General features: G+C 41.9%; 1 protein-coding gene across 1 annotated transcript in view; it reads left to right on the top strand.

Moving 5' to 3' along the window:
* Positions 1-15,663, top strand: part of MED13 (mediator complex subunit 13) — a 145,106-nt gene that overhangs the window by 77,348 nt on the left and 52,095 nt on the right. Inside the window, exons 4-6 of the mRNA XM_067472147.1 lie at positions 2,976-3,121; positions 7,118-7,315; positions 13,500-13,682. Coding sequence (XP_067328248.1) covers positions 2,976-3,121; positions 7,118-7,315; positions 13,500-13,682 — 527 coding nt within the window. The remainder of the gene's footprint in view (positions 1-2,975; positions 3,122-7,117; positions 7,316-13,499; positions 13,683-15,663) is intronic.

Genomic DNA, 15,663 nt, shown 5'->3' with positions numbered 1-15,663 from the left:
GCAGAAGCTGGGGCTAACAATGGGAGTTCACACTGCTCCCCAGATCCGAACCACCGACTTTAGGTCAGCAAGTTCAGCAGCTCAATGGTTTAACCTGCCGCACCTTTACATCAGAATAAATTAATTTTCGTAGAAATGAAGTTGGCAAAAGCTGGGGCTAACAGCGGGAGCTCACACTGCTCCCCAGATCTGAACCACCGACCTTTCGGTCAGCAAGTTCAGCAGCTCAATGGTTTAACCTGCCGCACCTTTACATCAAAATAAATAAATAAAGTTGGCAGAAGCTGGGGCTAACAGCAAGAGCTCACCCCACTCCCCAGATCTGAGTCCCCCTCGGGGGTTGAGAAGGGCGGGGTAGAAGCACCCGAAATAAATAAATAATAAAATAAATAAAGCCACCAACCTTTTGCTCAGCAAGTTCAGTGTCTCAACAGTTTAACCTGCTGCACCTTTACATCAGAATAAATTAATGTTGGTAGAAATTAAGTTGGCAGAAGCTGGGGCTAACAGTGGGAGCTCACCCTGCTCCCCAGATCCGAACCACCAACCTTTCGTTCAGCAGCTCAGTGCTGCACCTTTACATCAGAATAAATGAATTTTGGTAGAAATGTAGTTGGCAGAAGCTGGGGCTAACAGTGAGAGCTCACCATGCTCCCCAGATCCGAAACACGGACCTTTTGGTCAGCAGGTTCACCAGCTCAATGGTTTAACCCGCTGCACCTTTACATCAGAATAAATGAATTTTGGTAGAAATGTAGTTGGCAGAAGCTGGGGCTAACAGCAGGAGCTCACCCTGCTCCCTGGATTCGAATCGCCAACCTTTCAAGATATATTACTCTGCCTTTTGTGCCGCAGTATGTAGACATGATTTTTTCCCAGGTGTCCTTCCATCAAATTGCTAAACGAGAGCGTAAGAGGGCGAGGAGGAGAGGCAATAGGCGCTACAAGTGGACTAAGAGGGGCCTGTTCAATTCTGGTGTTTACTTTGGGACGGCTAAGAATCGGTGCGCTTGGTGGGTTGTGTTTGCTTGGAGCACGTGTTTGGTGAAGTCTCTTACCACTTCATTGAAGGGAAGAACCTCTGATTCCTTTTGTTTTCCGAAATGCTCATTAGTCATTGGAGATAACGGAGTGTAAACAGACAGGTTAATTTTAGGCAGACTGGGGAAATCGCCCTTTCTCTTAAATGTTGTTGTTTATGTTCTTTTTCTTTTTTTAAAGGTGCGATTTCACAAATTTCTCATTAGCTCTGAATATATTGAGACTAAAGACCCAGTTCAGTGTCTTTTTCAATACATTTTCTCTATATATCCTCAACATCACTTGGTTTCCATATATCTCTTTTTAACTTCTAATATACGTGGCAGCTTATCATTTATTGCCAATTTCCATACTTCCTTGTACCACTCCTTGATTTGTATATTTAATTCTCTTTTCCAATTCCTTGCTATCTATATTATATATAAGATGTTTGCTTGTGGGATTGACATAACTCAAAAACCACTGGACGAATTGCCGCCAAATTTGGCCACAAGACACCTACTAACCCAAGGAGTGACCATCACTCAAAAAAAATTGATTTTCTTATTTGGGAGTTGTAGTTGCTGGGATTTATAGTTCACCTACAATCAAAGACCATTCCGAACGTTACCAGTGATGGAATTGAACCAATCTTGGCACGCAGGACTCCCATGACCAACAGAAAACACTAGAAGGGTTTGGGAGTTGTAGCTGCTGGGATTTATAGTTCACCTACAATCAAATAGCACTCAGGACCCCACCAATGATAGAATTGGGCCAAAACTCCCACACAGAACTCCCATGACCAACAGAAAATACTGGATGTGGTGGGCATTGACCTTGAGTTTGGGAGTTGTAGTTCACTTACATCCAGAGAGCACTGTGGACTTAAACAATGATGGATCAGGACCAAACTTGACACAAATACTCCATATGCCCAAATGTGGACACAGATGGAGTTTGGGGGAAATAGACCTTGACATTTGGGAGTTGTAGTTGCTGGGATTTATAGTTCACCTACAATCAAAGAGCATTCTGAACACTACCAATGATGGGATTGAACCAATCTTGGCACACAGGACTCCCATGACCAACAGAAAACACCAGAAGGGTTTGGTGGGCATTGGCCTTGAATTTGGGAGTTGTAGTTCACTTACATCCAGAGAGCACTGTGGACTCAAACAATGATGGATCTGGACCAAACTTGGCACAAATACTCCATATGCCCAAATGTGAACATAGATGGCGTTTGGGGGAAATAGACCTTGGCATTTGGGAGTTCTAGTTGCTGGGATTTACAGTTCATCTACAATCAAAGAGCATACTGAACCCCAAGAACGACAGAATTGGGGCAAACGTCCTACACAGAATCCCATGACCAAAAGAAAATACTTAAGGCCATCGAGTCCAACTACCTTCCCCAGGGCAAGGAAACATAAATCCTTGTGTGTTACTGTTTACATGTGAGTTAGATTAATTGTATTTTTGATTATTGTTTTTTTAGTTCTATTTTGTTTTTTTGTTCTATTGATGTGTTGTCGGGCTTGGCTTCATATAAGCCACTCCAAGATGGTGGCGGTGTATAAATAAAGTTGTTATTATTATTATTATTATTATTATTATTATTATTATTACTATTATTATTATTGATAATTTTTTTAGATGTCTTTTGTCTCCATAATTGTTGCCACTCTGTTTCATTTATTTTATCCCTAAATCTTCTTCCCAGACCTCCTTGAGGATGTTGGTTTTTGTTTTTCCTTCCTTTATTTCAATTATTATTATTATTATTATTATTATTATATACTTTTAGCGGATTCGCTGTTTCGCGGTTTTCAAAAAATATTGATTTAAAATATATATTGCGGTATTTTCACTGTAGATAGATTGGATGAGACATTTGTCAACCTGCCTCTTTGGGCAAATGGCTTCATTTCCTTGTGCTTTCCTTCCAGTGAGCACCTGTCCTGCTCCTTCACCTTCTTCTTGCATGGCGACAGCAACGTTTGCACCAGTGTGGAAATAAACCAGCACCAGCCGGTCTACTTTGTCAGCGAGGAACATCTCACCCTGGCCCAGCAGTCGAACAGCCCCTTTCAAGGTAGGTCTCTCTGTGTGGTTTTGATTATTCGGTCCTTTTCAACCATTCTGTGACTTCAGGAGAGAGTGCTACACAAGGAGAGTCCTCGGAGTGGTTTTGTGGGTACTTAGCCCCTCCCCTCCCGACATCCCCATTGCCTTGGCACTATAAGAGTGTTCACGAGACCAGTCACTCTTGTTGCCATGTGGTTTCGAGGCAGTTGTGAGGTTGCAGACCATATTTTCATTCTTGCCGACCACTGGTAGTCCATGGACCACAAGTTGGGAACCACTGTTTGACAAGTCCTAGGTATTCATCTATAGAAATAAAAATGAAACGTTCATTCATGGGATAAACATAACACAAAAACCACTGGCGAATTGACACCAAATTTGGACACAAGACATGACTCAAAAACCACTGGGCGAATTGACACCAAACACAATACACCTCTCAGGCCAATGAGTGACCATCACTCAGAAAAACAAAGTGGAAGGGACTTAAAAAGCAAAAGATAACAACATTATAGCGCATGCACAAAACCGCATACCCAGGTTGAATTGAAAGTAATGCCTCTACGTTTGTAACAGTACTGGTATGTGGCAGGTACTGGCTTGTTCAGTAGACTCTCCTCTACAGTTCCATTTTGGCGGGAAGCCTTAGCATTGAACGGTTGTGTTGTTAAAGTGAAAAGTAATGCCTCCACCTTCGTAACTCCTCAACAGATGGAAGTACTGGTATGCGGCAGGTACTGGCTTGTTCAGTAGACTCTCCTCTACAGTTCCATTTTACCGGGAAGCCTTAGCATTGAACAATTGTGTTGTTAAAGTGCGAAGTATGGCACCCTGTGCAGAAAGTCGGTCAGTGCTACTTAAGCAACATGCAGTCATTGAATTCTTGATAGCAGAATTCAACCCACATATATACACATACATTTTTTTAGTATGGATGTATTGTTGTATTCGGGCATTGAATGTTTGCCTTTTATGTTTGGAATCCGCCCTGAGTCCCTTTGGGGAGATAGAGCAGAATATAAATAAAGAATTATTATTATTATTATTATTATTATTATTATTATTATTACTATTATTTTACTGACACAAAAGCACAGTATGCCACAGCAAACGAGATCTATATGCTGGATTTTGTATCACAAAAGCACAAGTCGAACACTTCCCAAGCGTCTAGGACTGTGTGATGTTTTTTCGAATTATTATTATTATTATTATTATTATTATTATTATTATATACACACAAAACACATACACATATACACAGACTGGGCCACAGCAGCGCGTTATAAATAAATACAGAATGCATTGTATGTGTGACTTTTGAGGAGATGTGGTGGGCTTCACCTTTTAAGTGTTGATTTAGTAGCCAAGCACAGTGCGCTAAACCCTTGTGCCGGCAGGACTGAAGACCGACAGGTTGGAGGTTCGAATCTAGGGAGAGTGCGATGAGCTCCCTCTGTCAGCTCCAGCTTCTCACGCAGGGACATGAGCGAAACCTCCCACAAGGATGATAAAACATCAACACATCCAGGCAACGTCCTTGCAGACGGCCAATTCTCTCACACCAGAAGCGACTTGCAGTTTCTCAACATGGAAAAAAAATTGCATTGACCGCTTTTTTTGCACTTTCAGAATCTATCCTCAATTACGGCACTTTCCCTCTTTTACACTGATCGGTAGATAACCACTTCAAAAGAGGATAGTAATCCTTTAAGCATTCCCTCGTTCTCTCTCTCCTCTGTGTCCAAGAATATTGTTACCTACTGCCACCGCTCTCTTTCATGATACGCTTCTGTGTCAGATGCTCAGATGGATTAATTTCTAGCTGCTGGGCCTTACATAACTTGCACTGTTTTGGCACACATACATTTTAATGAGGGACAATCAGTCCTTGTCCTGAGATTGACAGCAAAGGGAGGTTCCTCGCTGCATCGCAGCTCAGCACAGCACCGTCTATCCTGCTAATTGAAGCAGAGCATTGGCTTCTCTCTTGTGGAGGGCTTCTTCTACCAAGGTCAGCAGTGAGAGCCTATTTCGTACCATGGGACTATGACCTGTCAAACCAGATTTAAGAGACTCTTCATAACATTAAACCTTCATCACATTCTCAACTTGTGGCCTACAACTCCCAGGAATCCCAGTTTACCAGCTGTTAGGACTTCTGGAAGCTGAAGGCCAAACATCTGGGGACCCACAGGTTGAGAACCGCCGCGTTAAACTGTGCTCTGGGGGGAAAGCTTCTGACCTCTTATTGTTAAAAATGATGTGAATATAATATGGTTTCCCCACAAATTGAGAATGAAGTATGGTCAGAGTGAAATAATAATAATAATAATAATAATAATAATAATAATAAATCCAACATATAGATCTTGTTTGCTGTGACATATTGTGCTTTTGTGTCAATAATAATAACAATAATAATATTTTGTGATACAAAATCCAGCATACATATCTCGTTTGCTGTGACATACTGTGTTTTTGTGTCAGTAAAATAATAATAATAATAATAATAATAATAATAATAATAATAATAATAATAATAATAATAATAAATCACACAGTCCTAGACACTTGGGAAGTGTTCGACTTGTGATTTTGTGATATGAAATCCAACATATATATCTTTTTTCCTGTGACATACTGTGTTTTTGTGTCAGTAATAATAATAATAATAATAATAATAATAATAATACATCACACAGTCCTAGACGCTATATGAAATCCAGCATATATATCTCGTTTGCTGTGACATACTTCGTTTTTGTGTCAATAATAATAATAATAATAATAATAATAATAAATCACACAGTCCTAGATGCTTGGGAAGTGTTTTACTTGTGATTTTGTGATACGAAATCCAGCATAGAGATCTTGTTTGCTGTGACATACTGTGGTTTTGTGTCAGTAAAACAATACTAATATAATTGAGAATGAAAACTGGTCTGAGTGTAACATGATGATGATGATGATGATGATGATGATGATGAAGAAAAGTTGAACTATAGCTTTGATCAGTGTTTCCCAACCTGGGGTTGGAACTCCTGGGGTGTCACAAGGGGGGTGTCAGAGGGGTCGCCAAAGACCATCAGAATGCACAGTATTTTCTGTTGGTCATGGGAGTTCTGTGTGGGAAGTTGGCCCAATTCTTTCATTTGTGGGGTTCAGAATGCTCTTTGATTGGAGGTGAACTATACATCCCAATAATTACAACTCTCAAATGTCAAGGTCTATTTTCCCCAAACCCCACCAGTGTTCACATTTGGGCATATTGAGTATTCGTACCAAGTTTGGTCCAGATCCATCATTGTATGAGTCCACGGTGCTCCCTGGATGTGGGTGAACTACAACTCCAAAATTCAAGGTCAATACCCACCAAACCTTTCCAATACTTTCTGTTGGTCGTGGGAGTTCTGTGTGCCAAGTTTGGTTCAATTCTGTTGTTGGTGGAGTCCAGAATACTCTCTGGTTGTAAGTGAATTATAAATCCTAGCAATCAGAACTCTCAAATGACAAAATCAATCCCCACCAGGATTCAAATGTGGGCATATTGGGTATTTGTGCCCGATGTGGTCCAGTGAATGAAAATACATCCTGCTTATCAGATGTTTACATTACGATTCATAACAGGAGCAAAATAAAGATTATGAGATAGCAATGAAAATAATGTTATGAATATTTACCATGAAACCTTGGCTGCCTCCTATATATATTTCAGCCCCTGAAAGCCATCTTGAAGCAAAGGCTCCGTAGCCGCTGTTTAGTCAGCCTCTAACAAAAGAGACTTTGTAGTTCCAGAAAAGGCCCGATCATGTCCTTGTTGTATAGAATTAGCTCGCCGTACAAGTAGGCCCTCCAATTTCTACCAGACTGCCTGCCCACGCAGCTATGGATTTAGTCATTTGCGACACAGAAACAGACTCTGGTTATATATTACTGCGTTTGTGTGTGTGTAGTGTTTTTATAAAGTCTTAACATTTTCCTTTCTCGTCTTAACTTCTAGTTATTCTGAGTCCTTTTGGACTGAATGGCACACTCACGGGACAGTCGTTCAAGCTGTCGGATTCCGCGACGAAGAAACTGATTGGCGAATGGAAGCAGTTCTATCCGATCACCTCCAACCTGAAAGAGGGATTGGAGGAGAAGCAAGAAGAGATGGATTGGGAGGACGACTCGCTGGCAGCCGTGGAAGTCCTTGTTGGTAGGAAGGCCTTCTCAGAAACCCAAATATTGGGCTTACATTACTAAAAAATCATTTATGGAGTTTGCAAAGTATTGTGCATTATCAAAAGATAGCTTAGCTGATTGTTATATACTCAAAGAGGTGTGTGTGTGTGTGTGTGTGTATATATATATATATATATATATATATATATATATTTTATAGCATTTAGGAGTAATTGTTTTGATTCTGAATTCACTTACGAGCAACCTGGGATAGGAAAGATATGGACTGTCACCTGAATAAATAAGTCATATCCTATTATTTTCATAAATATAGAAATAGTCATATCCTATCTATATCAATAAAAATGTAATGTTCGTTTGTGCTGTGCTAATATATTGTATACATATAAAATATTGATAATGTTTTAATGTAATCTATATAAATAAAAATGTAATGTTCGTTTGTGGGATTAACATAACTCAAAAACCACTGGACGGATTGACACGAAATTTGGACACTGTACACGTAACAGTCCAACGAGTGTCCATCACCCCTAAACACACACACACGCACGCACACAAACCCCCAAGGAACAGACTTAAAAACCCAAAAATACACAATATATACATATACACATACATTCATATACATATATACATGCACACATGCATATACACACACGTATATATATGCACAAACACACACAAATATACACATATACTTACTTACTTAGGTGATCCCTCGTTGTCTGAGTAGGATAATCTTCCAGGGTGGGTCCGTTTAGAGTGGCTTGTATATCTTCTTCTGTATGTGCACAGACAATGTTGTCATCAGCATACTGGAGTTCTATAACATGTTGTTGTGACCTTGGTTTTGGCTTTCAGTCTGCTGAGGTTAAATAGCTTGCTATCTGTCCGATAGATGATACACATGTATACATACGTACATATACATACACACATATATACATATGCACATGCACACACATATACACAATATGCGTGTACACATATAAACACACAAATACACACACACATATATATCTACACTCACAAACACATATATACACAAATATATACACACATAAACACATATACAAAGGCTGGGCCACAGCATTGTGTGGCAGGGGACAGCTAGTTATTGTCATCAAATGTATTGTTTTATTAAAATATTTCATTAAATCTGTATAAAAGCATATCTGCTTCCTCTCACCGAAGGTTCTCACACTAGGCCTTCCTCATACTGAGGCCTACTTACACACTGAGACCTCCCTCTGAGGATAGAGAGATGGTGGATGATCTACGTAGAGAACTAGATAGAGGGAGCATGTCTCTTCAGGTTCTCTTAGACCTCTCAGCGACTTTAAGCCTGGCTATGGGACTGAGACGGCGTTGGTCACCTTGTTGGATGACCTACATAAAGAGGGATGTGTGTCCATTCTGGTTCTCTTGGACCTCTCAGCAGCGTTCTAAACCATCAACCACAGTATCCTTCTGGACTGCCTTGCAGGAATGGGCTTTGGAGGCACTGTGTTACAGTGGTTCCAGTCCTTCCTAGAGGTATTGTTGAAGGCTTTCATGGCCGGAATCACTGGGTTGTGAGTTTTCCGAACTGTATGGCCATGTTCCAGAAGCATTCTCTCCTGACGTTTCCCCTGCATCTATGGCAGGCATCCTCACAGGTTGTGAGTTCTGTTGGAAACTAGGAAAACGGGGTTATAGGTCTGTGGAATGTCCAGGGTGGGAGAAATAACTCTTGGTCTGTTGGAGGTAGGTGTGACTGTTTCAATTGGCCACTTGCTTTGCATTTAATAGCCTAGCAGTTTTCAAGGTGTGACTTCTTACTGTCCAGGGGAATCCTTTGTTGGGAGGTGATTAGCTGTCCCTGATTGTTTCTTGTCTGGAGTTCCCCTGTTTTTGAAAGTTGTTCTTTATTTACTGTTATGATTTTAGAGGGTTTTTAAAATACTAGTAGCCAGATTTTGTTCATTTTCATGGTGTCTTCCTTTCTGTTGAAATTGTCCACATGCTTGTGGATGTCAATGGCTTCTCTGTGTCGTCTGACATGGTGGTTGTGAGAGTGGTCCAGCATTTCTGTCATTTTAAATAATATGCAGTACTGTCCTGCATGTTGCTTAACATCTACATCAGGCATCTTCAAACTGCAACCCTCCAGCTATTTGGGCCTTCAACTCCCAGAATTCTGGACAATTGAAAAAGTTTGTTAGGTCTGCTGGGAGTTGGAGGCCCAAACAGCTGGAGGGCCACAGTTTGAGGATGTCTGATCTACATGAAGCCATTGGGAGACTCCTGGTCAACCCCATGGCCTTTGTCCTGTGGGTTCCCACAGGGTTCAATCCGGCCCCCCATGTTGTTTAACATCTACATGAAACCCTTGGGAGATATCATCCAGAGATCATCCAGACTGCCACAGCTGCCAAGCACTGGTTGAGGACCTGGACAGCCTCCTTAGTAGCAGTGAAAAGGAGTGATAGAGTTGGACGTCATCTGCGTACAGATAACATTGAACTCCAAAACTCTGGATGATCTCTCCCAGTGGCTTCATGTAGATGTTAAACAACATGGGGGACAGTACTGAGCCCTGCGGGACTCCAGAAGACAATGGCTGTGTGTCTGAGCAGGTTGTGTGCATGTGTGTCAGGAGCGACGTGAGAAACTGCAAGTCGCTTCTAGTGTGAGAGAATTGGCCGAATTATAATCTGGCCCTCCAACAGTCCATGTCCCGGCCTAAAGCCAGAGTGCGCTGGATCCAGACAATCAGTTTCCTCCAAAACCCTCCAAGGACATCATGAGAAAAAGCCAGAGCTCAGTGATAATGTTCTAATTGGTGCAATGAACTTAATTTGATGGAGCCCCCAGTGGTGCAGTTGGTTAAACCCTTGTGCGGGCAGGACTGATCACTTAAAGGTTGGGTTGCTGACCTGAAGGTTAGAATCATAGAGTTGGAAGAGACCTCATGGGCCATCCAGTCCAACCCCATTCTGCCAAGAAGCAGGGATATTACATTCAAAGCACCCCTGAAAGATGGCCATCCAGCCTCTGTTTAAAAGCTTCCAAAGAAGGAGCCTCCACTACATTCCGGGGCAGAAAGTTCCACCCCTGAACGGCTTTCATAGTCAGGAAGTTCTTCCTCATGTTCAGATGGAATCTCCTTTCTTGTAGTTTGAAGCCATTGTTCCACGTTCTAGTCTCCAGGAAAGCAGAAAACAAGCTTGCTCCCCACTTCCTGTGGCTTCCTCTTACATATTCATACATGGCTATCATGTCTCCTCTCAGCCTTCTCTTCTTCAGGCTAAATATGCCCAGCTCCTTAAGCCGCTCCTCGTAGGGCTTGTTCTCCAGACCCTTGATCATTTGAGTCGCCCTCCTCTGGACACATTCCAGCTTGTCAATATCTCTCTTGAATTGTGGTGCCCAGAATTGGACACAATATTCCAGGTGTGGTCTAACCAAAGCGGAATAGAGCATGGGGAGCATGACTTCCCTAGATCTAGACACTAAGGCTCCTATTGATGCAGGCCAAAATCTCATTGGCTTTTTTTGCAGCCACATCACATTGTTGGCTCAGGTTTAACTTGTTGTCCACGAGGACCCCAACCCGGGGAGAGCGTGGATGAGATCTTTCTATCAGCTCTATCAGAAAGAGCGTGGATGAGCTCTTTCTATCAGCTCTAGCTCCATGCTGGGATGTGAGAGTAGCCTCCCACAAGGATGTTAAAACATCCAAACATCTGGGCAACGTATCCTGGGCAACCTCCTTGCAGGATGGTAACACATCCAGGCAACGTCCTTGCAGACCACCAATTCTCTCACACCAGAAGTAACTTGCAGTTTCTCAAGTCGCTCCTGAGACAAAAAAAAAACCCTTAATTTGACTAGGGGTCTGTGTTTGGTGATGATGAAGGAGAGCGAAACCTGGGTGAGATATTCCAAGAGAAGAAGACATGGGTCTTTTTTAGAGCTTGGAAAAATGCTTTGAGGGGGAGTAGAGAGAGAAATATGGCAAGGCTGGCAGAAATCAAGCTTTTGTCTTCCGGATTGTCTTCCATCTTGGTGGTGTGACTCATTGCCTCCCAAGCTCTGGCACTTGGGCCTTGCCTCCTCCTGGGTTTCTCCTTCTGTCCCAGTTGCTGAGGGGGTGGCTGGCTGGGGATTTATAGCCGTAGCTGAGGCGATACCATCCCTTTTGGCAGGGGTTCTTCCTCATGTGCTGTGTGACTCATGCGCCTGGGTTCTCTGCCTGTTTAGAACCCAGGCTTGGCACGTTCTAGAGTGCAGCAACGTTTTGGCAGGAGCAAACCCATGAGTCTTGCTCTTCCCAGTCAAGCCCCAGTCCCTCAAACTGGTGGAAATATTTTGAGAGTGGGATATCTGATGTCAGAGATGGCTTTGAAGAGGTAACCAACCTGCCAGTCTCTCAGAGAAAGAGCCATGCCTAAAAGCCCAGGAAGCCAGCTGACTGTCAAGAAACCCATGCTGCGCTAGAGTGCAGTCATGTGCATGGCCATATGGCAGAATTGGAAAGGATATTAAAATGCTGGGAGAAAACAAAGTATGTGATAATGTTGACCTCAGAATCCTTGTGCTTGGTAAGTGAAGATGTCCTAGAAATGCCCTTAAATACAAAAAGTGTGGATGCAACATCAGTGTTAGTTCGCTGGCTTTGCTCAAGAATGGACGGTTCTACGTTGTGCCTGAAAAGGCCCTGAGTTCTTCCACAAGTCATGTATTGGTCAAACTCCTCCGGGATTTACAGCCTAGACGGCAGAAGCATTTTACTGTTTTAGTGGAGGAACAGGAAAAGGCAGATAAATTATATTGCATCACTGACAAGAAGCATGCTTTTAGCTCAGCAGTGAGCAGGAGAATAATGGCGGCTTGGGCAAAAGGATAGGGGAAGGAGTCTCAAGTTTCATTCATGAGCAGAACCATGAGCTGTGTGCCACAGAGCTGAAACTGAGTTACTAATTATTTCCAAATTATTTGGAGCTGCTTGTGGAAAGAGTAAATAGGTAGCTATTTCTGGCTCAACTTCACCATACTAGGTATGCATGCCAAGTTTGGTCCAGATCCATTGTTGTTTGGGTTCATAGTGCGCCCTGGATGTAGGTGAACTACAACTCCACTAAATCCCTCCAAAGATTTGGTCATGAGTGTTCTGTGTGCCAAATTTGGTCCAGATCCATTGTTGTTTGGGTTCATAGTGCGCCCTGGATGTAGATGAACTACAACTTCTCTCAATCCCTCCAAAGATTTGGTCATGAGTGTTCTGTGTGCCAAGTTTGGTCCAGATCCATTGTTGTTTGGGTTCATAGTGCGCTCTGGATGTAGGTGAACTACAACTCTTCTAAATTCGCCCAAAGACCTCCAGTGTTTTTTGTTTGTCATGGGGGTTCTGTGTGCCAAATCAGTTCCAGGTCCTTCATTGGTGAATTTCAGAGTACTCTTAGCTTGCAGGTGAACTATACATCCCAGTACCTACAACTTCAGTGTTCCCTCGCTATTTCATGGTTCATTTTTAGCGGTTTTGCGGGTTTTTGAAAATATTAATTAAAATATAAAACATTAAATATTTACGTGCTCTCTGGATGTAGGTGAACTACAACTCCCAAACTCAAGGTTAATGCCCACCGAAACCTTCTAGTGTTTTCCGTTGGGTCATGGGAGTCCTGTGTGCCACATTTGGTTCAATTGCATCATTGGTGGAGTTCAGAATGCTCTTTGATTGTAGGTGAACTATAAATCCCAGCAACTACAACTCCCAAATGACAAAATCAGGGGTTTTTTGAGTGGTGGTCACTCCTTGGGTTAGTAGGTGTCTTGTGGCCAAATTTGGCGGCAATTCGTCCAGTAGTTTTTGAGTTATGTTAATCCCACAAACAAACATTACATTTTTATTTATATACATACACTAATTTATGTCTTTATAAACTTAAAATATAGTGAAGGAAAGGAAGGAAAGGCCCTTCAAGGCTGGAGGGAGAGCGATGATAGCAATACCGCAATATATATATTAAATTAATATTTTTTGAAAACTGCAAAACAGCGAATCTGCTAAAAGTGAACTGCAAAGTAGCAAGGGAACACTGTATAGATTTACTTCTTGAGTGAAGTTTTAAAAGCAGTAGTTCATCTAAAGGCTGGCCTTGGCTTAATTCTAGAATGAATAAACTCTATTTGTGTTTCTTTTTTCCTAGCTGGTGTGCGCATGGTCTACCCGGCCTGCTTTGTTCTAGTTCCTCAGACAGACATTCCTACTCCTAGTGCTCCTGGGTCAAGCAACTGCTTGGGTGTCCATCAAGTGCCTGCTTCGACGAGAGATCCAGCAATGTCCTCCGTTACTCTGACGCCACCAACGTCCCCAGAAGATGTTCAAACAGGTATCATGCAATGGGGGGGGGGGGGGGGGTGTTATACTCGAGCAAAGGCATCTGAGGAATTGGCCACGGCTCCTTTAAAAGTGCCACTGCTGCTTACAGCTGCCCACACCACTGTTGGGACACCTACTATAGATTAGTCATCCTTGGTCTTTATGTTTTGCAAGTTTTGAAGGAACATAGCTCACCTCTCCTGGTTGCATCATCTTCCTTTCATAACTGGGACATATACCCTCTTCATAAAGAGCAGCTTCAATTATCACCTTGTGGATGGTGTTTGCTTCCAGGGTTGGTGAGGAAAGGTTACGGGAGGACACACATCACTCAATAAAGCAGTGTTTTTCAACCTGGGGGTCAGGACATATATTTCTGATGGTCTTAACGGTTTGATGTTTTGTCTTATGACTGCTTTTTATTTAATTTTAGTTTGTTAAGTTATAATTTGTATTTATATGTTGGGTTGTATACATTTTGTTCGTATGGATGCATTGTTGTATTCGGGCATTGCCGTGTATATGCTGTGCTCCGCCCTGAGTCCCCTTCGGGGTGAGAAGGGCGGAATATAAATGTTTTGAATAAATAAATAAATACTTGGAGATGAGTGACAAGAGGGTCCTGAAGGATTCTCCCATTGGCTTTTGAAGATTGCCATATCAGATATCTGTAGGTATTTGCTCTTTAGGGGAGTCAATGTAGTGGTTGGTGGATTAGTTCCGTCCCCTACAAGCTCCTCCCTTACAAATATACCTTTTTCATTATTATCTCATCCAGAGTCTTATCATTTTATGTCGTACATTTGGCCCGCCCACTGTGCTTGATTTTTCACTTTGTTATTTTGCAATATTTTATTTTACCTGTATGTTTTATTTATTTTATTGTGATGTTATTTTTATTGTTCTTTATTTATTTTGCTGTAATGTATCACCGGACTTGGCCTCATGTAAGCTGCTCTGAGTCCCCTCTGGGGAGATAGTGGCGGGGTATAAATAACGATTTTAATTATTATTATTATTATTATTATTATTATTATTAGGTTGCTGTAAGTTTTTTCAGGCTATATGGCTATGTTCTAGAGGCATTCTCTCCTGACGTTTCGCCTGCATCTATGGCAAGCATCCTCAGAGGTAGCAGAGGATGCTTGCCATAGATGTAGGTGAAACGTCAGGAGAGAATGCCTCTAGAACAGTGATGGGCAACCTTTTGAGCTTGGTGTGTCAACATTTGCCAAAGACCTGAGCATAACTTGAGTGGGGGGTGTCACTTTGAGAAAAAAAACCCATAATTTTGCTATATTTATAGTTTAAATTAAAAAAAATGTATAATCCATGCTGAGTTATGGAGTGAACAATGCTCAAACGTGCAGATGTTAAATTTGTAGAGCCTTTTACAAATTTAAGGATGGAATTAGATTGGTTCTTATAAGGTGTACTTCTTTGTATGCGGCTGCATGTGTCTGTGTGTCATCAAAAATAGCCATGCGTGTCAGTGCTGACATGCTTGTCATAGGTTCACCATCATGGCTCTAGAACATGGCCATATAGCCCAAAAAAAACCTTACAGCAACCTAGTGATTCCGGCCATGAAAGCCTTCGACAATACATTATTATTATTATTATTATTATTATTATTATTATTATTATTAGTCTTTGGGGTTAGACCAGGGTTCAGATCCCTGCTCAAACATGACCTGGGGCAAGTCACACTTTCACAGCCTCAGAGGAAGTCCGTGGCAGAATAAATCTTGCCAGGGAAATTGTATGAGTTTAATTGAAGTCACAGAAGAACCACCAATTGACTTGTTGGCTGGACGTGTCAAGAAAATCACTGTTGGGAGATGTCTGATAACACATTGGCAGCTTTGCAATTGAATAAATCCCTGATGCTGTGAGTGACAGTTGTCAGGTCCTTTGGCATTGTTGACGAGGTAAACAAGAGCGCAGAATTGGCACTTGGGGGATAAAATTTGAGAGATTTTATTTTAAAG

This window comes from Anolis sagrei, chromosome 11 (genome assembly GCF_037176765.1).
Source record: "Anolis sagrei isolate rAnoSag1 chromosome 11, rAnoSag1.mat, whole genome shotgun sequence".
Classification (NCBI taxonomy): domain Eukaryota; kingdom Metazoa; phylum Chordata; class Lepidosauria; order Squamata; family Dactyloidae; genus Anolis; species Anolis sagrei.
The sequence above is the reverse complement of the archived record's forward strand: the minus strand, read 5'-3'. Positions and strand labels throughout refer to the sequence as shown.